General features: G+C 40.3%; 1 protein-coding gene across 7 annotated transcripts in view; it reads right to left on the bottom strand.

Moving 5' to 3' along the window:
• Positions 1-662: 662 nt before the first annotated feature.
• Positions 663-22,759, bottom strand: part of ELAVL4 (ELAV like RNA binding protein 4) — a 65,564-nt gene continuing 43,467 nt past the window's right edge. For 6 of the 7 annotated variants that reach the window (XM_051625369.1, XM_051625367.1, XM_051625371.1 and 3 more), the window contains exons 3-7: positions 21,019-21,122; positions 10,495-10,648; positions 9,878-10,103; positions 8,477-8,515; positions 663-4,193 (exon numbers count right to left, since the gene is read on the bottom strand). In XM_051625369.1, the coding sequence (XP_051481329.1) occupies positions 3,866-4,193; positions 8,477-8,515; positions 9,878-10,103; positions 10,495-10,648; positions 21,019-21,122 (851 nt within the window). In that variant the 3' untranslated portion in view covers positions 663-3,865. The remainder of the gene's footprint in view (positions 4,194-8,476; positions 8,516-9,877; positions 10,104-10,494; positions 10,649-21,018; positions 21,123-22,759) is intronic. The other variant, XM_051625368.1, reaches the window with a different exon arrangement.

Genomic DNA, 22,759 nt, shown 5'->3' with positions numbered 1-22,759 from the left:
ATCTCTCCAAAGGACTGACAGATACTCAAACAGGACAAGTCCTTTGTCTTGTGTTACATTTGTGTGAGCATCCACACAGCTCACTTAAGTTCACTGATGTGAGCTGCAGAGAACAGAATTAAGTACCTTACACCAGTGAGATGCAAAGAGCAGTAGCCAACCTTCAGGTGAGGAAATAATCTGGATCAAATCAGCTTCTCTGGAGTCAACAGCAAAACACCACTGTGTGCAGTCACGTTTCTGTTACAGCATCTAAACTGTACAGGGGTTTACATCTCATTACTTGGCTGATAGTGTAAGGTAGAATGAAGAAAGGACAGGAAAAACCAGGCAATGATCCTAAGAAATGCTATAATGTAGTTAGTGTTGTAACTATTCACTGTGGTTCCTTCTTAAAGTGCAGTTTTTTTAAAATGGCCTGGTGCATGTTACACAATGTTGTAAAGTGCATGGATATATGTATATCATCAAGTATCTGTGTATATACATATATATATAGATGGAAGGATGAAGTTTTTCAGAGCCAAGTCTTGAAACAGAACCAAGAAATAACTCCTGCATTTTGCTATGGCATGATCATGTGGATTTAAGGATGAATTAGGCAGGCTGTACATTTAAAACCCAAATCATTTTGTGGCCTGAAATTATTATAACCAACATGGTAACTTAATCTCACAAAAACACGAGTTTATTAATAGGTGAAGGAGCTGAAGAACCACACAGTCCATCCAGCCCTCTGATATAGTTCTCCTAATCTCAGTTACGAAAGTCAATGCTGCAGTTTTACAAGGTACATATTCTCAGTTAGTGAATGTTACAGAACAGAAACATGAAGTGAATATTGGTATTAATGGGATTCAAACAAGTCAACTGAAAGAAGTATCAACTCTAGTTATAACACATGGTGAAAAGAATCAAATTTGGAATGTGATCATATATACTGTGGTACAGCAGACAATATGTACACTGTTTCATATTGCATGACATTCATAGCATATTCATAGAAAAGTCAAACTAAATGATGACTTAAAAACTGTATTAATGCTGAAATTTGCTCACTACTTTTGTTCAGTGTTGATATTGACTGAGTTAATATTTTCATCGTGTAAAAATACTGTATATAGTAGAAATCCTTCAGTATCTTCCACATTCAAATACATAAAGTTACAGTTACAGTTTTGCATTTGGTGTTTGACATGTTCAAATCAATGGCCGATTCTCTCTAGCCTTCAGAAGGAAAAACAAAGGATGAATATGCTCCATCTGGTTTGACTAGCACATTTCTCTCAAAGACCTTGCTTCTGAAATCAGGCTCTAAGATCTACCTCGTTTGAGGTGCAGCTGGGATTACTAAAACATCTGAACACAGTTAAAAAGGTGGAAAGTCCATAGCCATTCTACACACTTTCATTTATTGTCTGGACAATTAAAGTACAAATAATTCAAACACAACAAGGTTATGAAAAAAACATTTACAATACTTTCCCTCAGAAATGATCTAAACTAGCAAGGTTAACATGAAGTCATTCATTATAACTAAAGTATACAACTGCCTGGTCCTAAGAAAGATTTTTTAAATTATTATTATTATTCAGATAGTAAAACACATCGTAGAGAAAAGATTCTGACATGCCTTCCCCACTAATGCTTAGCAAATGCATCAAAACTTTCCCAGCAAACTACGCTCATTCATAGCAGATGATGTATAAAGGTTTCCCTGAACATTGAATGAGTGTTCCTTTAAACTAAAATCTAACATTGTTAAAGTAAAAAACTGATAAAATTATGATGCAGCCTTTGCTTTAGTTATTTGTCTACTACAAAAAAGTTTGCCTCTTCAGTGTGAAAAAACAATACTTAGTCTACATGCAGTTAGTGGGTAATAGCATGGAAAAAATGCACAAAATAAGCACAAGTTATAAATAACCATAACGTTTTATTACCATTAAGACTAAACTTGTATTGAAAAGATTTTATATAACAAGACAAGAAAAGCAATAGCAAATTTAACTATCAACTAGATTATGCATAGCGAGTAACTGTTTCTAGTACTCAGGGAAGAGCATGACCCTTTTTTGTTTTAAATATATAACCGTACAAAGCACAAACATACTAAAATGATCAGTGCACTGGACATGGGAGAGCACCCCCTCAGTCATTTTGTTCCCTTAGCTCTGTTTGCCCCAATCTGAATTACATTAAAATAAAGACCCAGTTGTTTTCTTTTCTACTGTGCAGTAAGAAAAAATATTCACAACAAACATGACAATATATCAAACAATATTTCTACACAAGTTACCTTGATACCTCTGTCACTTAAGTATCATAAGAAAACATTTTAAGACATATACAAACAAAACTAGCAAAGTGTTACAACTTATAATAAATTAACCAAAAGAAAAAATAACTTTATATATATATATATTTATATTATATATACACATACACACACAACAAAATGACACAATAATATGCTTCTTCCCATAGTTTAAGTAAACAAATAAGTAGACTAGCCAAACTAGCTATATTTGATTTTGGCCATATGCATCACATCGGCAATTAAATAAATAAGTGTTTCAAGCAACATAAACAGTGTTCCAAATGTGCCAACACAGCCCAATTATATTAGCTTGGGCTATAAAGTGAATTTGAAAAGTCTTAACAAATTTAAAGCAAATGTATTTTTTTTTTTCTAAACACATTACATTTAACTATGATACTAAGATATGTAAATCATTTCGTAGCACCTACTGCTCAAACCAAGGAAGTTTTTGATCAAAAAAATTAACTTCTTTTAAACTTTTGTTCTGCTGATATCCCATACTGATGACTTAAAGAAAAACCGTCTTGCAACTCATCTCCTTGCTTTTGGGTTTTGACTGTGGGTAACTGCGTGCCTGGGAAGAACACTCTCCCGTACTGTATTTAATATTTTTATTACATGCTATGAAAAGATACGAAGATCATCTGTTTGTAGCCCATCCTTCAAAAAACAATCTACTAATCCAGTTTAAAACACACATCTTGATCTCTAAAAAGTTACCAGTGCAGTATGAACATGACAAAGTTGTCAATTTCCCCTAAATTAGCCAGTCAAAATATTTTTTTCTCAAATCCAGATTCTCTTGTAAAAATTCTTTATATTTTATAAAAATAGATTTTTCTTGAAACCCATTTTCAGCAAAGAGACCACCTCTTTGGCAACATTGTTAATGTTATTTAAATTGTTATGTCATCAGGTATCCCCCTCTACCCCATTCCCTAACAGAAGACTGTTTAGTTCACATGATACAAAAGAAAAAAGGAAAAATAAAAAAAGTTGCAAAATTATGTTCTTTTTGCAATTTTTATTGTTCCTCTTTAATTTACGTGGGGGTTTACCAATCTGATTCAATTGATGTTTTCAAAAAAAACCAAACAAAAACCAACAACAACAAAAAAAGAAACAGAACCCAAACCAAATTTTTTTTTTTCTCGCTTTTAATCCCATTAGTTTGTAAAAATTGTTTTTGTTTTATTATTTTTTTCAAATGAGTGAATGGTCATCTTAAAAAGACCCACCTTCAAGGAAGGTAGTAAAACTAGCTGGCCGGGTAAAAATCCCTGCACATTGTTATCTATGTATATTATATTCAACAACGACAGCTATGAAAGAACATTCAATGCATCAAAGGTTTTTTTTTTTCTAAGCATTATAAAATCCTTTCCTGTTCCTCACAGGATATCCAATGTTTTAATACTTAGGCAACACTGGCTTATAAAGTCCATGGTTGAATATAAGCCTTGAAGAGTTTTTTTTGTTTTGTTTTGTTTTGTTCGTATATATATTTATATATATATATTTTAGTAAGTAAGGATATGAAATTCAGGATTTGTGGGTTTTATTGGTTTTAAAGGAAACTTGCAATACTCTGTCTCCTAAACGGTATCCGTTAAGGCTGGCGATCGCCATGGCAGCTTCGTCGTAGTTGGTCATGGTGACAAAGCCAAATCCCTTGCACTTGTTGGTGTTGAAGTCACGGATCACCTTGACGTTATTGACTGCTCCAAAGGGACCAAACAACTGCCACAGGACGCTCTCGTCCGAGTCGGGGGACAAGTTGTAGACGAAGATGCACCAGCCAGTCCCAGTGTGACCGGGGATGTTCATCCCGACAAGGCTCGTCATGCCATCGATTGTGATCGGAGAGAACCTACCGAGTAAAAAGAGGGGTCTATTCTAAATACATCTCTTGGCACGAGCTACATGGAACCAAGACTTCAAAATAAATAAGCCGATGGTAATGAAGGTTCTGGAGCCTATCCCTGGAAGATGATGACCACAGAGCCACCCTTGGTCTCTAGCTCTAGTGAAGCTGAGCTGTACTCAAAAAACCAGACCTATTCAGGGCATAAATGCACTGCCCTTCAAGGATAATCCCTACTTAGATGTATACAAGGATCTAATAAAAGAAATGCCTAAGGACAATCTAAGCCAAAAAGGGCCTGCACTTGCTGCTATCAGTAACAGGTCATTTGAAGAGGCCTGGAGGAATCTGCCACTTATTCCCGTCACTAAAATCATGTAGTTTCAGGGCAATGGAGATCTAATGTTTTACTTTTTACTGGCTTGCAGGTGAAAGAGATCTACAACCAAACTTCAAGACTTATTTTAAGGGATTAATATGAAATGCCATTGTCAGGATTCAGCTATAAGAGTAGCCTCTTCAGCTAAAAATAGTATTAGATTTATAGAGATGTCTAAGTGGTAGATTTTAATGTTCCTCACACTGGAAAAAATCCAGTTAAAGCCCTAACACTTGCCACATATTAAAGAAGATTTATGCAGCAACTGTAGAGTAAACCAGTGCACAAATATAATTAAGAACATCAACTAATACCTTCACAATGAGACTTCATGTCCATCACAGGCTCTCAGGTTCTTCAGACAGTGAAAGCAAAGAGACAAGCTCCTAGAAACCTAACCCAGCACCCTGTCTGTCTTTTGGGATCTGTTTTCTTAAAGATCTGAACTGGGAAGGTAAACCCAGTCAGTGTGTTTATTAACACAAAGCCACCACAGAGTAATATATAGATTGGACAGGATCTGCAGAGATCATCTGATCAACCTACAGCTTGAAGCAAAACTCACTTCTCCAATCAGATCTGCTGATCATGGCCTTGCAGAGGAAGTTTTGGAAGTCTCCAAGGACTGGGACTCAACTGCTGGAGCTGCTGCTCCAGGGCTCCACCACCCTCACTGGGAATGATTTTCTTGAGCTGGAACATGTGACTGTTGACTTTTGTCCTGTTGCAGGTGACCTCTGAGAAGAGCTCAGCTTTATCTTTCTCATGCCCCTTTGTAGACAGCTGAAGACAGCAGTCATGGGCTAAACCCTGCATTTGCCTTCCCTGAATTTCACCATGTTCCTCCAGCTCATCATGGTGTCCCCAGTGGCAGCCCTGGCCAACAGCAGGGTGACCACCCTGCCCCCTCACCCATTCAGTGTCACCCATTAATAGAAGGAGGGCACCTCACAGCCCACGATTCAGGTTATTAAAGATGTTAAGCAGTATCAGCCTGCAGGATCAACATCATTTTCCTTTCATCAGTTTAAAAAAAGTGACATGCTTTCTGCAGCTACACTTTGGGATATGTTTTAAAATAACAACTGCACAGAGAAAATGTCTTAATAAAAATCCAGTTTCACATGTACCTTCAGTATGATGAGTTTTAATACCAAAAACTGAGTAATAATTCCTCAGGATTTTCTGAGTGATGGCTGAGGGAGTGGAAGGGGGGGCTCAGTGTTACTGAGTGAGCTCTTGTACACTACAAAATTTCTCCTTTTAAGCCTGTAATATTCCACACAGATTTAGCAATCTGCACAATATTATGCAGTGGATATTAAATAACTATAAAAGTAAACTACACACTTGATGGCTGCTCACTATTCTGTTGACTCCTGATAGAACTTTACATGTATATTCAAGGCAAAAAAAGACACTTGGAATATACATCTTAAGCTGAGGAACATCACTGGGGTGTAGCTGTGCTATAAATGAGCAGTTCACAAATGCTCACAGCATGAGATCCTCAGGCATACATAAAGGTTTGCAGGCAGTTTATTAAGAAAAACGTGGCAATTTTCTGTCTGAACTTCATTTTTGCAAACCCTCAACATCTTTTAGCTTCTCTCCCACATAGTAAAACTAGTAACATTATCATAACAGTTCAGCACAGCTCTAATCCATGGTATTTCCCCAGCTGCTGAAAACCAACACACTGGACAAGGCCAATTTGTACCGCCCTTCCACCATGTGTGGAATTGTAAATAAGGTGGGCAGGACTCAGCTTCTACAAGCCAACAGCTTGAACTTCTTTTGAAATTTGTAAGATGGGACTTGAAGCCCATTGCTGACAAACGCCAACTGTGCTAGTAACAGTGACAAGCCAGCAAACCTCCTTTCCTGCAGTGTTTAACATGAAGTCCAACACTGATGTGCACACTATCCTGAAAGGGACATTCCTGAATCTGTGCAAGCCCCACAGCACGCTACCAAGTCATGCATTTTGCAGGAATGCTGCACTCATGTACAAGCCTTTCAGTTTCATACAGTTCACTGGAGAGTGGCTTTTCCCTGGAAACCTTTAGAAGCTGTGCAGCTTTTGACTACTGATGAAACACGAGCACAGGAACTGCTGTTCATCCAAGAAACTAGTGCAAGTGTATCGACACAACTACAAGATAACCTATTGTGTAAGTAGCTTTGCTACTAGCAAATAATCTGAAATTGGTGTCAATAAAACCTTTTTTCCACACCAGCACATCTCATTTTCCATCAGTACCATATAATTAACCTGGGGAAAGAACAAACACTCAGGAACACTACACTAGGGATGTTTCAGAAATGTTTACTAATACAGTATTTCCTGTGTGACCCTGTGCCTGCAAACACGAGGCTTGCTAGTGTGAGTACAAGTTTTCAAGATGTGCTGGGGGGAGACAACAATTTATAAGGTGCCTACAAAACTAATAAAAAACCTTGTTGTGATTTAAGACTAACACTGCAGACTCTCAATGTCAAAAAAAGAAGATGCATCACCTAAGATGACAGATAAATATCTCTCTCTCTCTGTAGGTCACAGACAATCAGAATTCAAATGCTCACTAGAGTTCAGACTGAGCCCTGTTTGTCCTGCACCACATGCCAATTCAATTCCAGGGAAAGCAGCAGAAAGTCCCAGTGAAACTCCTGAAAAAGACCCCATCCTTCTGACACTGACCTGTACCTGACAGATACTGGAGACAGTTTTGCCTTTTTTTTGGCAATGCACCAAGAAACAGAGGGGAGAATGCAGAAGCAGCACTGTAAGAAAATCAGGTGGCAAGTTCTGACTCATCCTAAAACCATCACCACTAAGGATATCACAAATATGACAGAAACAGGAACGAACACCAGAAGTAGGACTTCTGTGGAGATGCACTGCCTGTGTTTTGACTATTCATTTTGTAAGCAGTCTCAGTATTTATCTGTTTGATCACTAACTACACTGTGGCAGTGGTTCAAATCCATGTTACTGTCCACTACTAGCTAGTATAAAGATATACTTACCATACCACTTTACAGGGAGAGCTTTTTAAAGCTCAAATTTTCAAATGTGGTGAGCAGACCATTTCAGAAGCTTAAGAAGCACTTTCTCATCTGAATTGTGGGGGATGGCTGGACATCTTACGGTAACATCAGGAATAAGACTACACCTTTATTTTGCTGTAAGGTTGGCTCGCGTTGGTGTGTGACAATTAGAAGAAACACTAACAACATGTCAGCTCATTTTAGCTATCAAACATGGAACATACTCATGAAACAGCAGAAATGTTCACAAACTGGCTGAACTTCCACGCACGCGTGCACATACACACTAACACACAGAGCTATTTCAAACAAAAAACAAATCTCAAGCACCAAGAACATTTCAAAGTATTAAACCTGTAACAAAAGAAACTCAGGGCTGATTGAGGTGCACACAGCTATGTTCTCAAAGTCAAACTTGTGAAGCCAGATGGAGTAGAGAGGTGGTCTTAACTGTGAGATTAAGACAACAGCAGCGTAATGCTGGTTTTGACTGTTAAATTTCCCATTATCAGATCAGAGATTAGTTAAAGCCTTAATTTAACAGCTCTGATTCTGGAAAGAGGTCCCATTTAGCAGGATGACTGCAGTTTGAACCCTCGTAGCTGTTGCACCTAAACCATTTGAGAAGCCCACCTGTAAATAAACAAGGTTGAAAAAAAACCAAAACCCCACAGAATTCGCACTTGTGGCCTTTAAAGTAACAAAACCAACTGAAGTCCAAACTTAAAAAGAATTTGACATGCTGGTGGAAGAAAAGAAGGAATTAAAAAAAAAATAAAGTTAGTGAATTAAAAAAAATAAATTGTAGCACCAATCTGTGCCAACACGGACATCTGGCAATCTGTGGAATTCTAATTACCTCTTTACGCCATAGGCCATATTAAGCAAATTGTCCAGCCTGAAAAGAGAAGGAGGGTCTTTGGGTTAATGTCTCACAGATGGCAAGAGCACTCAATGGAACTATTATTAATAGTGTTCCATTTTCAAAGAAGAAACGTTCAACAAGTTTCCCACACATCTAAGGAGCCCAACAACTCCCTGCCTGCTGCTTTGTTAAGGCTGAGGTTGTGCTTAGATTTCCACCACAGCACTTCAAGTCATTTCTAACTTGCCTGCAGTCTTAGAGAAAATGTTCACTTCCAGGGTTTGGTTTTTAAAAAATCCACTTGTGATTTGTCTTCTTTAGACAATACTATTATGAAGTTTTGTAAATAATAAACTGTTCACCTTATATTTACAGTTAACTTGGAAATAAAATGTTACAGCCCAAAATTGCTGGAACTGGGAAAACACATGATTCTAACTGCTTTAGTTCTCCCTACTATACATTCTCCCTACTGTATTACATAAATTTAGTATTAATGCTCCCCAATATGTCAGTCATCTGCTCTCCATGGGAGCACACTGAAGTCCTTCTGCTACCCATGGAATCATTCAGTGCCAACCTCAATGGACACAGCTGTGTGCCAAAGACAAAAACAAGTGTAAATTTAATCCATCCAATGACTTTTATAGTCTTTAACTCATTAGCACCTTTTGTCACTGAAAAACAAAAATTACTTTTGAATACTTCTCTAAAGCCAGGATACAACTCAGTTACATGAATATGTCCAAGGTTTTTTTTAAGGCAGGATTTTTTGTTTGAAAGCTAGGTTGCCTGAAAATTTTCAAGTATAAAAGTAATGAGAACATGATGTATTGCTAACTCTGACTTAAGATGAAAATAGCATTTTCAGAATGCAAAGCATAAAACATCCCTGAAAGTATCTGAAGAATCACACGAAAGACTAATACAAGGTGTCTTACATACTAAGTGCAGATATCTCAGTCTAATAAATTTAATGATACTGCTACTGACTGGAACAGACTCAGCTTTTTTCCTGCTACCCATCCACTGTCATTAACATCAAAGTCTAAGCTGCCTCAAAACTGTAATAATACAGCAGAAAATAAAAGCATTACGAAAAACCAAGAGAGAACAGGATGGTCATTGCTCATTTGATTATCAGTGCAACTCTATTCTGTCCTCCCTTGTGCTCTAAGACTTCATGAGATCTGATTGTACAGTACTTTGGCTGTTTTAGTAAATACAACATGACTACTGCTGTCAGCAGATTTTCCTCCTCATTCTCCAGGAAAGAATATTTAATTTTACAAAGAAAATCAGGTCAGCCCACGCAACTAAAGCATATTTTCCTGCGCAGCACCTGCCCCACAATGTCGTCGCTGGTGGAACTTCACTTCTTTTCCAGGTAATTACCTGAATCTCTGAGCCTGGTGGTGAAGTGGTCCAGGGTAGCGTCTGTTGGGAGACTGATACAGCTGTGAAAGGAGTGCCTGGCTTGTTTTCTGGCTGGGGTTATTGGCAAACTTCACAGTAATTGGTTCTGTAGCACCACTAGGCTTCTGGCCATTTAGTCCCTTTATGGCTTCTTCTGCCTCTATTCTCTTATCAAAACGGATAAATCCCACACCTCGAGAAACCCCTGGGAAGTAAAAACATGCGAGTTGATGAATATTGGTAGGAACAGCCTCATCTATCTCACAAAAAAAAGCCCCAAACGTTCCTTTCGACTTTATGGAACACACAGCCTGCAAATCAAGTCCTATAAAAAAATCCTTCCCCTGTTTCATTACCCAAAATCAGGCCCTACCATATATTTAAAAATTTTAAGTAGACAACATTCTCCATGTTGAGATCCCTCATCACAGAGGCAGCAGTTATGCCTCCACAAACAGTTACACTCCAAGAACCAGGTACTGCATTTAACACTAAAGGCCACATCATTTTAAGACTCCACTGCCTGTAAGCATTCACAATTTAGCCATTTCCAGGAAAAAACCCAACATGCAAGTATCCAAAAGTTCTCTTTTAACCTGTGACTTGATCAACCAGAATCCGTGAGGTGATGATGCGCCCATATTGTGAGAATAACTGCTCTAATTCTTTCTGGGTCATGGTTTTTGGAAGGCCGCTGACATACAAGTTGGCATCTCTGATCGATGCTGAACTTGGACGGGCATACGACACCTATGGATGGAAGAACAAAGGCGTGTTAGAAAGCCAGAGCCACCCTTTGCATTTTCAACATATTTCCTCGCATTTGTTTGTTTGTTTTTTTCCACAAGCAACAACCCTGGAGTTCAGACACTACTGGCTCTGCAAAACCGAAGCCAGGAAAGGCTGGAAGAACAAAGAAAAAGCCAAAGAGACCTTAAAAACAAACGCAAGGGTTCTTTCAAGTGCAGGGATAAAATAACTATTGTTCAGAGGTAGATTAACATGGAACTTCCTACGCACGGCTCTGTGAATTTACCCCTATGGCTTGTGGGTGTATGGATGGATGATTTACTGTATCCAACATGTAATAATCTTCGCACATATGTAGCACGCTGAACTTCCAGTATGTTATATTCCCCCTCCCCTCCAAGTGCCTGAAACAGATCAGGTTATTTGCAGAATGATCTTTTGTGCTACCTCGCTTTGTTGTTTTCATCCTGAGCTGGCAAGATCTTTTCTGGATGATCAGTAAAGTACTGGTGAAATTAGACTAAATGAACATCTGCTCTGGGAACTGAATACTGACACTCAGTCGTATCTGCAATTTATCACAAGAAGTTCTCTTGCACTCTAAGCCCAGAATCAGACCATAAAATATTACGACCAAGCAAACAAAAAAATCTAGCTGAGGCACTGCATGTTTGCTGTTGGAAAGTTATTAAATCAAGTCTCTCAACTGCTCTTCTACCTATGAATCAGACTTGTAATTATAATATGTGCATAAAAAGCCTTCTGCACTTCAAAAATAACATACATTTAGAATACACATAATAAAAATACTTCCTGGATAAAGTCTAATGGCAAGTATTCAGCACAGATCATGAAGAATTACTTTGCAGAACATCTGAAATAGCACTAGGTCCAAACGTGAATATTTTGCACTTCATCCTGATTTGTTTAAATATAAACAGATCAGTACCTTTCTACATTATGTCTTAAACTGTGTCTTGGAAGGAAGTGTGGGGGGGGTCCCATCATGAAAACAATGCTCTCAGCAATTGTCTTTCTCTCTTCTCAAGCTTTAGCCCAAACAAAAATGATGTCAAATGGATGTCTCTATGTGTTTTGTGTGTCAAGGAGTTGTCTTTATGTGCTCCACATCTAAAAATAGATGTTGACTCAACACAGAAAATGATGTGAATGACTAATATTTGCTTCCACAATCTTCACTGCATAATAGCAGACAAACTCTACAGATTCTAGATTTTAGGGGTTTTGGCAACTTCTTTGTAACTTACATGTTTGTACATAACCTTTTAAATCTAACATTTGCAGAGAAGGCTGGAGAGGAGGTGGAAAAATTTAGGGAAAGAAATGTGAAAAAGAGGTTAGATAAAACATTTGCATCAACCCAGGCAAGCTCAGGCACAGCACAAAGCCACAAGCAGATGTAAGAGCAGAAAAACCTTCAAGTCCCAAGATCAGCGCTGAAGGGGAGAAATACAATGGGGTGGAAACTATTTTGTGCCTCAGCACTTTAGGATCTTGATCCTGACAAGGTGCAGCATTTAAGCCACTTAATCCCTGGTCCCAAACAGCCCTCTGATGCTCCAGGACCAGAACACCCATAGCACTGCTTGGCTTTTTAAGGCCAAGCCAGGTGCTTGGGGAAAGCAGGGATAGCTACACTGTGCTTCCACCTACAGTCACCAGGCCAAAACCCACCAATTTAGCTCGTGTTTGGTTTGGTGATTTCTTATTGATGGCTCCTCATCCATACCCAGTGCCAGGGCATTGGGAAAAGCAGACTCTGCACACTCAGATGCCTTACCTTGAGAGAGTACTACTGTGAGGGTTCAGACACCTACAGGTTAACCTACTTTATGAATAACAGTTTAAAAAACACTTAAGAGCATCTCTGGAGTGGGGGTAGGGATCTTACCTATTCCTCAAAACAGAGCTGCAAAATTTTAATTCCTGGGAAAACAGCCAGGGGTTTCCTTTGGGTTTTCTCACTCTGGCACATTCATTAACCAAATATCACATTACAGGGAAGATGAAAAGTACTGGGATATGCAAAAAAGGCTACTTCCTGGAGCACTGACTACCTGACATTATATATAAATACTTGTACACACAGAAAATGCTCTGCTCTTGTGGGCCATGCAGACATGCAGGGAAAGGAGAGACTGCACACACCCACAAATCCATCTCCTCCCAGCACATGTCACTGCTGTCACACCTATCACTGCTTGGGCCTCAATTCTATTTCCTCCTGCAATCCAACATTCAGGTTGCAGGGGAGCCTGGGCCAGAGAAAGAAGCTGCCAAAAGCAACTCAGTTGTCCTTAATATCAAGGAGAAAAGGTTGCAAGTTGAATGGACTCAAGGCTGGTCATGTCGATTATTTATCTGCTTTTGAATCTTCTTTGTCTCCCCTCTCAGGTCAGCCAATGACAAATCAATTGGTTAGACCATGCCAGCCTGCTTTCAAGCTATTATTCACTGAGTTCTGAAACCAAGATGTCTTCTTGTGTATCAGCTACTGAAGGAAGAAAATGCCCACCCTGACCCTTCAGCAGACCAGAAGCTCCTTGTGCTGCTCTCCTTGTGCTGCTTAAGTTAAAATGGGAGCAAAAGCTAGCTCCCATTTTATCATGGGAAACTGCAAAGCACTGGCTGAGGATGCTGCAGGGAATTCTTAATCTTCACACTTCAGAATTATTTTTTTTTGCTCACGGCAGTGTTAGCACCCTGTAATGAAACAGGGTGTTGAAAAATAAAAGAATATGGAAATCCCAGCCATCACAAATAAATGAACTGGAGCACACCAAAGCACTGTTTGACCCAGGCATATTCTCAGCAAATGCCTGTCCATTTGTATGATGGCTGGAAATCAAATGATGGTGGTTCCATTTCAGTACACAAGATACTCAGGAGTTCATCAGTCACATTTGCAAGGAAGCTAAAATATTGTACAATTCATTTTATGGCTTGCTGGCCTCAGATGTTAGTTTCTATAAATACACATGTACACTGAAAAACATTTGCTAGGGTATTTCTCATTTGACTTTGAGCCTATGTAAGGGCCTCTCTAAGTATAAAGAGCCTCTCAAGTGTCTGCACCCCTGTCTCCAAGCACAACACAGAGTCTTAAGGTCCAGCATTTTGTATCTTCCACAGAAATGCACATTTTTGTTCAGGAGTGCAGAAAATAACTCCAAGTTGAAGTAATTATCTTCCCTATCGATTTCTTACCCATTTTCACCAGACAGAAAACTTTCTGAAAATTTTCTGACCTCAAGACTCCTTCAGAACATAAATTGAAGCAGTCTGGTCTTTCCAAGCCAGAGCCCTCAGCAAAGGCACCCAGAGGCATGAACGCATCCCATTTGTCTTTTAGAGAGATGAGGTGCCGGACATGGAACAGCAATCACTTAACCACTTCACTGCTGCTCCTCCTAAGAGATGCCTTCAGCTCATACACTAAACCTGGACTTCTCAAACATTAAATCCATTTCTAGAAGCCTCCTCCCAAAATTAATTTTTTTGTGGAGTGAGTCAGAATTATCTCTCAACTCCCATGTGCTCCAAAGAGGAACAGCATCGTCCTTCCCCAAAATTGTGCTCTGCCAGCAGAGTCACCCTGGCCTGATCAAAAACTTCTGCTGACAAGCCATCTAGCAACTTGTGTCTTCAATAATAAAACTTCTCTAAGGAGATGATGTCTTGCTCTGTGTCTAGTGTTACTCACCAAGGGAAAGCAAGACTAGTCAGAAGCCTTTAATTGGAGAGTTAAGTCAGAGCCTTTAATTGGGCAGCACAGGCACCCACAGGCCAAACCACTCCACCAATGGCACCTACAATTCCTGGGACATCTCTCCAGGAAGGAGTAGGTAAGGTGCTGTCAGTGTTAACTAACTCCCTGAGTAGCTTTTAAAAGTCTGTAGCACTCAAAAATACTCAACTACTTAGTGACCTTAATTCTGAAAGATTTTGCTTTGTCTCTCCGCATGACACTGAGAGGTAGGATTTCCTGCATGACTTTTGGGGTGAGTCACTTCACTTTTTTCTGCTCAAGGTCCAAACATGTAAAATGGTGACAACCCTTCCTTCACTTGCTGTCTCTTCTGCCACTGGTACACAACCCAAGTGCTTTACCATGATCACTCAAAGAGCTTCCATGTGTAAATAAACACAATCTCCCTTGTTTCGCAGACACAAAACCAGAGAAGTGAAATCTGCTTAACACCAGAGGATGGGCTACAGCTAGAAGAAACTTTTCACTGCAGCCAATTCCAGGCCCTCATCCATGCCTGATTTTTTTTTTTTTTTGCAAGACCACAGATTCAAGAAACCCTCCAGTGAAAGCAACATTCTGAATTTGAACAATCACATACTAAAACCCCCTGGTCCAGAGGCTGAACACTAAGATCTGGAATATTTTCACACCCACTGCCTGCACTGCTCTGTCCTTTCCCTTCTCCAAGCCCCTGGCTGGGGGATGGTGGGGAGTGACAATGCACTTTACTGTTGAGCAATTCAGTGCCATTTCACTAGGGTTAATTATGATTGCATGTAAGATACTGTGGTCTCTCCCATCATTTCAGGAAAGACATCCATAGGTAATAACCTAGAAGCACTCTGGCTGCATCAAGAGCAGGGCAAAGTAGTAATTGCTCCAACTCTGCAGAATGAAAAGGATTCATCAGCAAAACTGAAGTTAAAGCAAAATCTCAAGGGAAGATGCACAAAACTAACAGGTAAAGACTCTGGTGACTGCTGAAGGCAGCAGAGCCAAATCTGAACCTTAAACTGAAGCAGCACTGAAACGTCCTTCAAGCTGCAGCATCACTAGAGACACAATGGGTGAGGATCTGTTACAAAGTCTGAAAGGTTACAGAGAGGTTCCTAGAGAATAAAACTGAAGTAAAAACTTAGTTGAGGCTTTCCAGATCTGTGGTGTCTTCAAAATTTTTTGTGCAAGGCTTTGCTCTGGGGTGCAGCACTCACAGCAAGTGACCCCTCTTTAACACTAACTCTGAATGACCACAAAGCAGAACAAGAAATTACCTGAATTTTTAAAGGAACTGCAGAACAACTAGATCCCAAACATGCAGTCTGCAAAGCCTGTAATGCAGATTTTCATGGAAGGCAAGCAGTACATGCTCCTTCAGATCTCTACCCAGCTCTGCCGGAGCTCGGGGAGAGACGCAGCCGTGAGCGGGCAGAGGACGTGGGTGCAGCACACGCTGCCTCCTGGTGCCCAACACAACTGCACACTTGGGGGGACTTTAAAAACACAATCCCCCCTGCAACAGAGTCCAACATGCTCAGAGCTTCCTGGTATCTTCCACCCCCCAGACTGTCTGGTCTCCTTTCCCTCACAAAACACCTAAGTTCTGTGTTCTTTAGCCAGCTCCCCCACAAACCAGGGTATCCCCAGACTGCTCCATACACCCTCCCCATACAACATCCCATTTCTTCACTGGGATAAGCTGCAGGTGGTGGCTGGCCAGCTGGCTGGCAGGTAGCCATCAGGGAGGCTATGGGAGAACACAAATGGAACACAGATCTCAAAGCACAGCACCAAGGGGACCCAGCAACAGAGCTCTGCTATCACAACTGTCAGCAAGACAGTGATTTCTGGTTGCAGCTCAAATTGTTGGGTTTAATCTCTGCTCTTGTCCCATCCCTCCCGAGTGGTTTGAGATGGGGCACAGAGGCTGCAGATCTCCTCCCCATCACTTGCTGCTGCAGCTTTTCTTCTCCTCCCTTGCCTGGTGCTTCCTCCACCCCCAAGCACGACTCACAGGCAATCTTTGTGACAAATGACTTTGTAGGATGGAGAAGTCTGAGGTTGCTGTTATTTGGTTACCCTACAGTGACAGGAGGGTTTGCAGTTCTGCAGACAATTACAAGAATTAACATGGACAGATTGAGAGCCTGAGCTTTGTAGAAATATCTGGCATTTTGAAAAATGCCAGAGGAAACAAGATAAACAGCAAGATTCTTTGAGCACTGATGTTACTACTACTTTGTTTCCAGAAAACACAGGAATACTTTATCCCACAGCCCTATTCACTGTATTTTAAAAGAGGACCATCCAGTCCTCCTGACCAAAACAGGAGAGTACAACAGAAAAGAGCATTTTGATAAAACAACAGGAAGTGTTAAAATAACAGTAACTATATTCCAGGTTATTAATTTAACTTCAATAGTTAAGAGAATGCCTCTGAACACCAAGGAATGATCCTATCTATTTGGTATTTTATCATCTGATAGATTTGATGGATTTAAAAACTGGACGGCATCAAGGGCTCAGAAAACCCAGATTCCTTCTCCCCTCACTGGAGACTTCTCCCTTGCTCCAGCAGTGTCACAGCACGCAACCTGCTCCTGCCAGGGAAGGAAGAAACAAACCTATTTCTCAGGCAATAGAGAAAAGGAAGGAGACGGGGACATAAGACAGCACTTCAGGGGGTCATTGGCTTGTTTTAGATTTCAAACTTCCTTACAGAACTCAGTTCTGCCCTTGTTCCATCGTCCCCCAACATGAAGCCAGGTCACCTGAATCCCCATATAAATTGTAAAGTGCTTCCTTCACATCCTTCCAGACGCTGTCCTTTTTTCAGGGCAAAGCAGCACAGTTTAAACAATCTGTACCCCATGCATCACACATCTTATTTTCCTTCTGGTATTTGATGCAACTGAATTGCCAGGCAATCTTCAACAGCAGCACTGACCTTTCATATGCTTTTATGGATGGGCAAATTTAATTTCTAAAAATAGATTCAATTTCTGGAATATCTATTTCTTCCAACACACTATCTTCCCTCATTCTAAGCCGTTTTGTACAATTATGTCAAGCTTTAGCTGTGAAAATAAAGTGAAGCCTTTCTCCCTCACAAGATGATGCTACAAAATGGTGCAAATAAAATATGCACCATGATCAGCTGAGGAGGAACAAAACGTGTATAACCTATTACCACCAAACACATAACACTTCCTTCAGTGCTTTTCCCAAACAGATATTCTGTAAATAGTCACCTCTTGACTTTGACTTGAAAGGGCAACATTGACTTAAATAAAATGCACATAAATATTTCAGCTGCTACAGTGAAGAGGGATTATTTATTGTAACAATGAAATAATAAAAAGAACATTTCTTCAGTTATTTTAGTCTGCACATCTGAGAGCAGGCTGTGCCTGCCTGTTTTGCTGATCCTGCTATAAAAGCAGTTCCTCCTGCGACTGCCTGGCTGTTTTGCAAGGCATCAGAAGGGAGAGAACATTAAGCTGCCACAAAAATGTGACAGAAATGAAAAGGGCAGGATTTGGGGACATGTACAAAATGAATTTTTTCTCCCCCAACAGGAATTAAGCCTTTTGGGGTCAAAAAAATGAGTGCAAACATGACTCCCCCAGAGTCAGCTCATGCTCAGTCTAGGAGCAGGGACAGAAGAGCCCATGACTGTGTGTGCAAGGAGATGGGATGCAGCCAACAGGACCAAGGTGACCTTGGCAAGCAGAAGCAATTTGCCCCTGCAAAAGGGCTTTCACAGATTATTCATTTCAACTTTCCAACAGAACAGCTTCCAAACAAAAGGCAGCCAGGGAAATGCTACCTGCAGGGCTGCAGCTACCCAGTGTACACAGGCAGAGGCCAAGGTTCAGCCTATCCATCAACAGGACATTACAGACTCATTCTGGGGCATTAAAACCAACCACACTCATGCAGAAAACAGAATAAAGTGAAGCTTAGAACTCCTCTAGCTCCACGTTCTTCTATGATTTCATTAAGTATTTTCTAGCCTACAAAACTATGTGCCACCTAATCCCTTTCTACATGTTCTTTTGACACAGGCTTTAATGCACAGAAAGTGCGTTTTTAATAACCGCAAAGGGCACCTACCTAAAGTAATCAGTTCTGATAATTAAATATAGTAATTCCTTGACTTAAAGACTTCAACCTTATAACAAATCACAGTGACATGCTGGAAAGGGGTGTGTGGGGGCAAGAGGCAAGCTGGGAGCCTTCAGCAGCACCGAGCACCTTTTCTCACAGCTTTGCAACCCTTTGGAAACCAGGGACATCTCCGGCAACACGGGCACAGCCGGAGCCGCGCACACAACTCATGGCTCTGCCAGCAGGGACACTGAGAAACCTCCGACCCCATCACCAGGGAAGCAGACCCCATTTACTGAGACTTCTAAGAGCAAAATCATAGCTAAAACCACACAAAAACCCCAAGGGGGTGAGAATAACACGTGATTCTGCAATTATAAATTGGGTTGTAAACTGCCTATTACATGTCCACGTGTCCAAAGCTTGGCTATTTGAATAGCAAGCTTCCTTGGGTTGGTTTCATGCTACTGCACAAACACTTGCTTCAAAACAATTTTACTTTTGAAAAAGCCTACACACATCTTCACAATCACTGAAGAAATTATGCAGCTCCCATGCATGTAGGTTAGGTCAATCTCTGCTTATTATTAAATTTTAGCAGCTTTCAAGAGCCCAACAAAACATCACATATTCTATAAAGCTCTGCTCGCTATTAATAAGCATGTAAAACCCAAACCTAACAAGCCACTTGTATTCATAAAATTAATACTGAATTAAAAAGAAAATCTGAAGAAAAACATCCCACAAAGGTGTTTCAACATGGGAACTTCCCAGATAACAAAAAACTTACTACACATTATTAAAAGGAAGGCATAATGGTTTAATTTTACATATGAGAGAAATGTAAAGTATTAATTGTTGGGGGTTGGAGCTTTTGGAGGCTTTCCTCTAGACTATTTCCTGGAACCTTGGAATATTAAGAATACAATAATACTGCTCTGGCTCCCAAAAAACAGAGGCAACGCAACACAGATTCTTAAGACAAGAAATGTAGCACCTTTGCTAACACTGAACCATGTTCAGAACTCAACAAGTGTGGCATTAAAATCTGAATTAGATTTTTAAGTTCTACTGAGTTTTATTAAAAACTCAAGATAGGGTACTACTAAAATATTTTTCCTGATAATACGTCTTTAAAAGCAATTTGGAGGACAACTTACTGCTCAGCTTTTCACTAAGAAGAAACTGCTGAGTCCAAGCATGCATTTCCACCTGCAGCTGCAGATAAGAGGGTAGATTTTGCTGCTTCACCTTACATATTACTATAAGTTTCTCTATTTAACTCCATAAAATCATGCTGCAAGCTTTTTGATGTATGGCCCACATACGTATCTATGGGATGTAACCTGGTAGGTCTAAGAGAGAAGGCTACTTTCAAAACCTCCATGCAATCCATGCGGCTACTCCACTGTTTTCCTAACCCTCAGCTCAGAACTGCTGCTCTTTGCTAATCCTGCATGAAACAACCCTTAAGAGATGCACAGGAATCCAACAAGTATTTTTGCTTTAGGAAACACCAGTTGGGAAAAAAGCTTTCAGTGAGAATGGGTAAGTACAACTAAAGAATTAACCATACAGCAGCTTTTTTGCAAAATACAAAATCACCAGCATTTGTACCGGTATTTTCAAAAGTAGAAATTCTGGTTTTGTATTCTTTGGTATTTTTTGGCTTTGAAATACAAATAAAGTACAAAAGAAAAATTAAGAAAATGGTCCAGATCAAAACCCAGCATTCAAATATGATCAAAGCTGTTCAGATAATTTGAATCAGATCTGCTGTCTGTTCCCCTTCAATTTTTTTGATTCATAGTCCTTAAGCTGTATTTGTTTGTCAGAATTTGGGAGGTGGAAATCTTCAGTAAGCTGTTTCAGAAAAGCTTTATCAACCATGCAGGAAAAAAATGTGACAGTGTAGAAACTTGCTTTTCTTGTGAGACCACTAAAGAAGGCTGTTGAATAACTAATGGTCTATTACAACAATGAAATGAGAGACTTCAGTGGGATCTCTAATCCCTCTAGCTTTTAAAAGCATAAATCAAACTAAGGATTGGAATTTTTTTTTGTGAATGACATACTCTAACTTGCAAGAAATGTACTTTCAACACCTGCTAATGACATGAGTGTCACAGAAAGCAAGCTCCATGTCAAGGTATTTCCTATTAAAACACAAGAATATGTGTAACTTACGAATTCACCATCATGTACTTCACCTCTGTTTATAGATAAGAGGATCACTACAGCTGGCTTATTCTACATTTAAGCCTGCAATACTTGAAGGAGCTTCCTGCTACTTCCCCCATTTTAACAACAGCAGCAATTTCAGACAAGAGATATTTCATCTTTTGTGTGTCCTCCCATCTCTCCAAGGAGAAGCTCATTAGCCAAGTGCCCCTTGTAATAGAGATTAAAATAGTGATGAAATTGCCAGAAACCATTTCAATTACTTTCTCCACTTCCTGAATTGAGCAAATAGTGTTTTGTCTTGTCTTACCTTTATGGTTTTGGTCTGGAGTCTGAGTCCATTTAAAGTGTTAATGGCTTTCTCTGCATCCTTTGGATCAATATAGTTAACGAATCCATACCCTAAACTCTGCCCTGTTGAGACACAAGAAACAAAGAAAAAAGGACTCAGGTTTTTTTTAAGCACAGGAACCACTTTCAAGAATGGGAACACAGTTTTCTTACACTGTTCATTCCATCCCTTCCTTCCCCTATGTACTCTATGCCCTTCTTCACCATTTTATTATATCATTAATACAGTGGAAGCCAACAAAATGTTTAAACTGCTGCCCTGAAGATGCTACTTTAAGAAGAAAAAGCAATCCCCCATCCTGCCTTTCCCAGGAGTTTACTGAAGAGTGTGTATATGAGGCTTGACAACAGAATTGTGTAATAATTTTGTGCCAAGTTCCTAATAAAGGTAACTGGCTGACCTGCCAAAGCAGTAATGAGGCCACCTCTTAAAAAATAACACATACATACATGTAATTTGCTACTGTTTATGAACAAGTTTATAAGCATTTAAAATGCAAAAAATTAGGAAACAGTGTTTAAACACTAACCTTCAAGCAGCTGAGAAACAGACAGCAACCTTTACATCTCGTTTTATTGCTCAGTGAGCAGCAGCCAGTAAATAGGAAGAGAAAGGATGGATCAAATTGCAGCAGGGTAAGAGACAGCATTAAAGCTTTCCTCCATGTATTCAAGATGACAGCAGAACCAAAAGAGTACAACAACGGCTGCTGTGCATGGGGTGGCACGAGCCCACTTCAGCAGCCAAAATCATTTCAACAGCTTCTGTTTTAGCAGCAAGATCTGTGTTTGGGTTTGCAGTAGAAAGAGGAGACCTGGTTAATAGCTGGGATAAAGAACAGGGAGCTGGAAAGGCTGTGCTGTCAGATACCCACTCACAGCACAGGGACACGGCTGTGGGTCCTCAAGGATCCCCCACCCATCAGGTGCCTTCTCCCAGTTTCCAAGTATCAATTTTGGAGCATCAATTCTATCAATGCAAAGTGACAGACAGCTGCTTCCAAACCCCTTCCTCCTTAAGCCTCCTACTGAAGTTATTTTGCACATTTGGAAAACAACAACTATGAGGGGTTGTTTTTTTTTCTTGTTTTTTTTTTAAAGGCACACACTTAGAAAAATACAGACAGATTTCAAGAAGCAGCAAGCCCAAGCAGGCTGGCAAGTGTCGCTGTGCTTCAGCCACACTCCCACTCCTACAGCCCTCCTGCATGTCTGGGAAAAGGGGACCTGCCCCTGGCACTGAGCACAGGGAATCCCAGTGCTCCTGCTGACAGGCAGGGAGAAAGAAAAGATGTGAAAAACCCTCGCAAGAAGGACGGCAGCACTTGGGGAGGATTTTCATCCGTGGGAGCTGCAAGCGGCGACCCCAGTCATGCTCCCCAGGAGAGGGGAGGTTGGGAAAGCAGCTGCACACCAAGGGCCTGGATGCACCCCGGAGGCACAGCTCCTGCCTCCCGAGCACAAAGCTTTGTTTCTTTGTCTCCTGGACTACAAAAAAGCATCTGTGTGTTTCTCAAAGTCAGACACCACCAAAAATACAGCGTTTGCTGTAACACAAATACAGGGAGTGCTTCTGTCTTACGAGATCAGATCAAAGCACTAGAAGCTGCTAACTATGCAATGAAAAACCTTAAAAATCCATGGAAACGCAGCAGTTCATGCCTAAAATGTCCACATGCAGGCATAAGGGTAAAAAATGA

This window comes from Apus apus, chromosome 7, assembly GCF_020740795.1.
Source record: "Apus apus isolate bApuApu2 chromosome 7, bApuApu2.pri.cur, whole genome shotgun sequence".
NCBI classification, from domain to species: domain Eukaryota; kingdom Metazoa; phylum Chordata; class Aves; order Apodiformes; family Apodidae; genus Apus; species Apus apus.
Note: the sequence above shows the minus strand (reverse complement) of the source record. Positions and strands in the feature narration are given on the sequence as shown.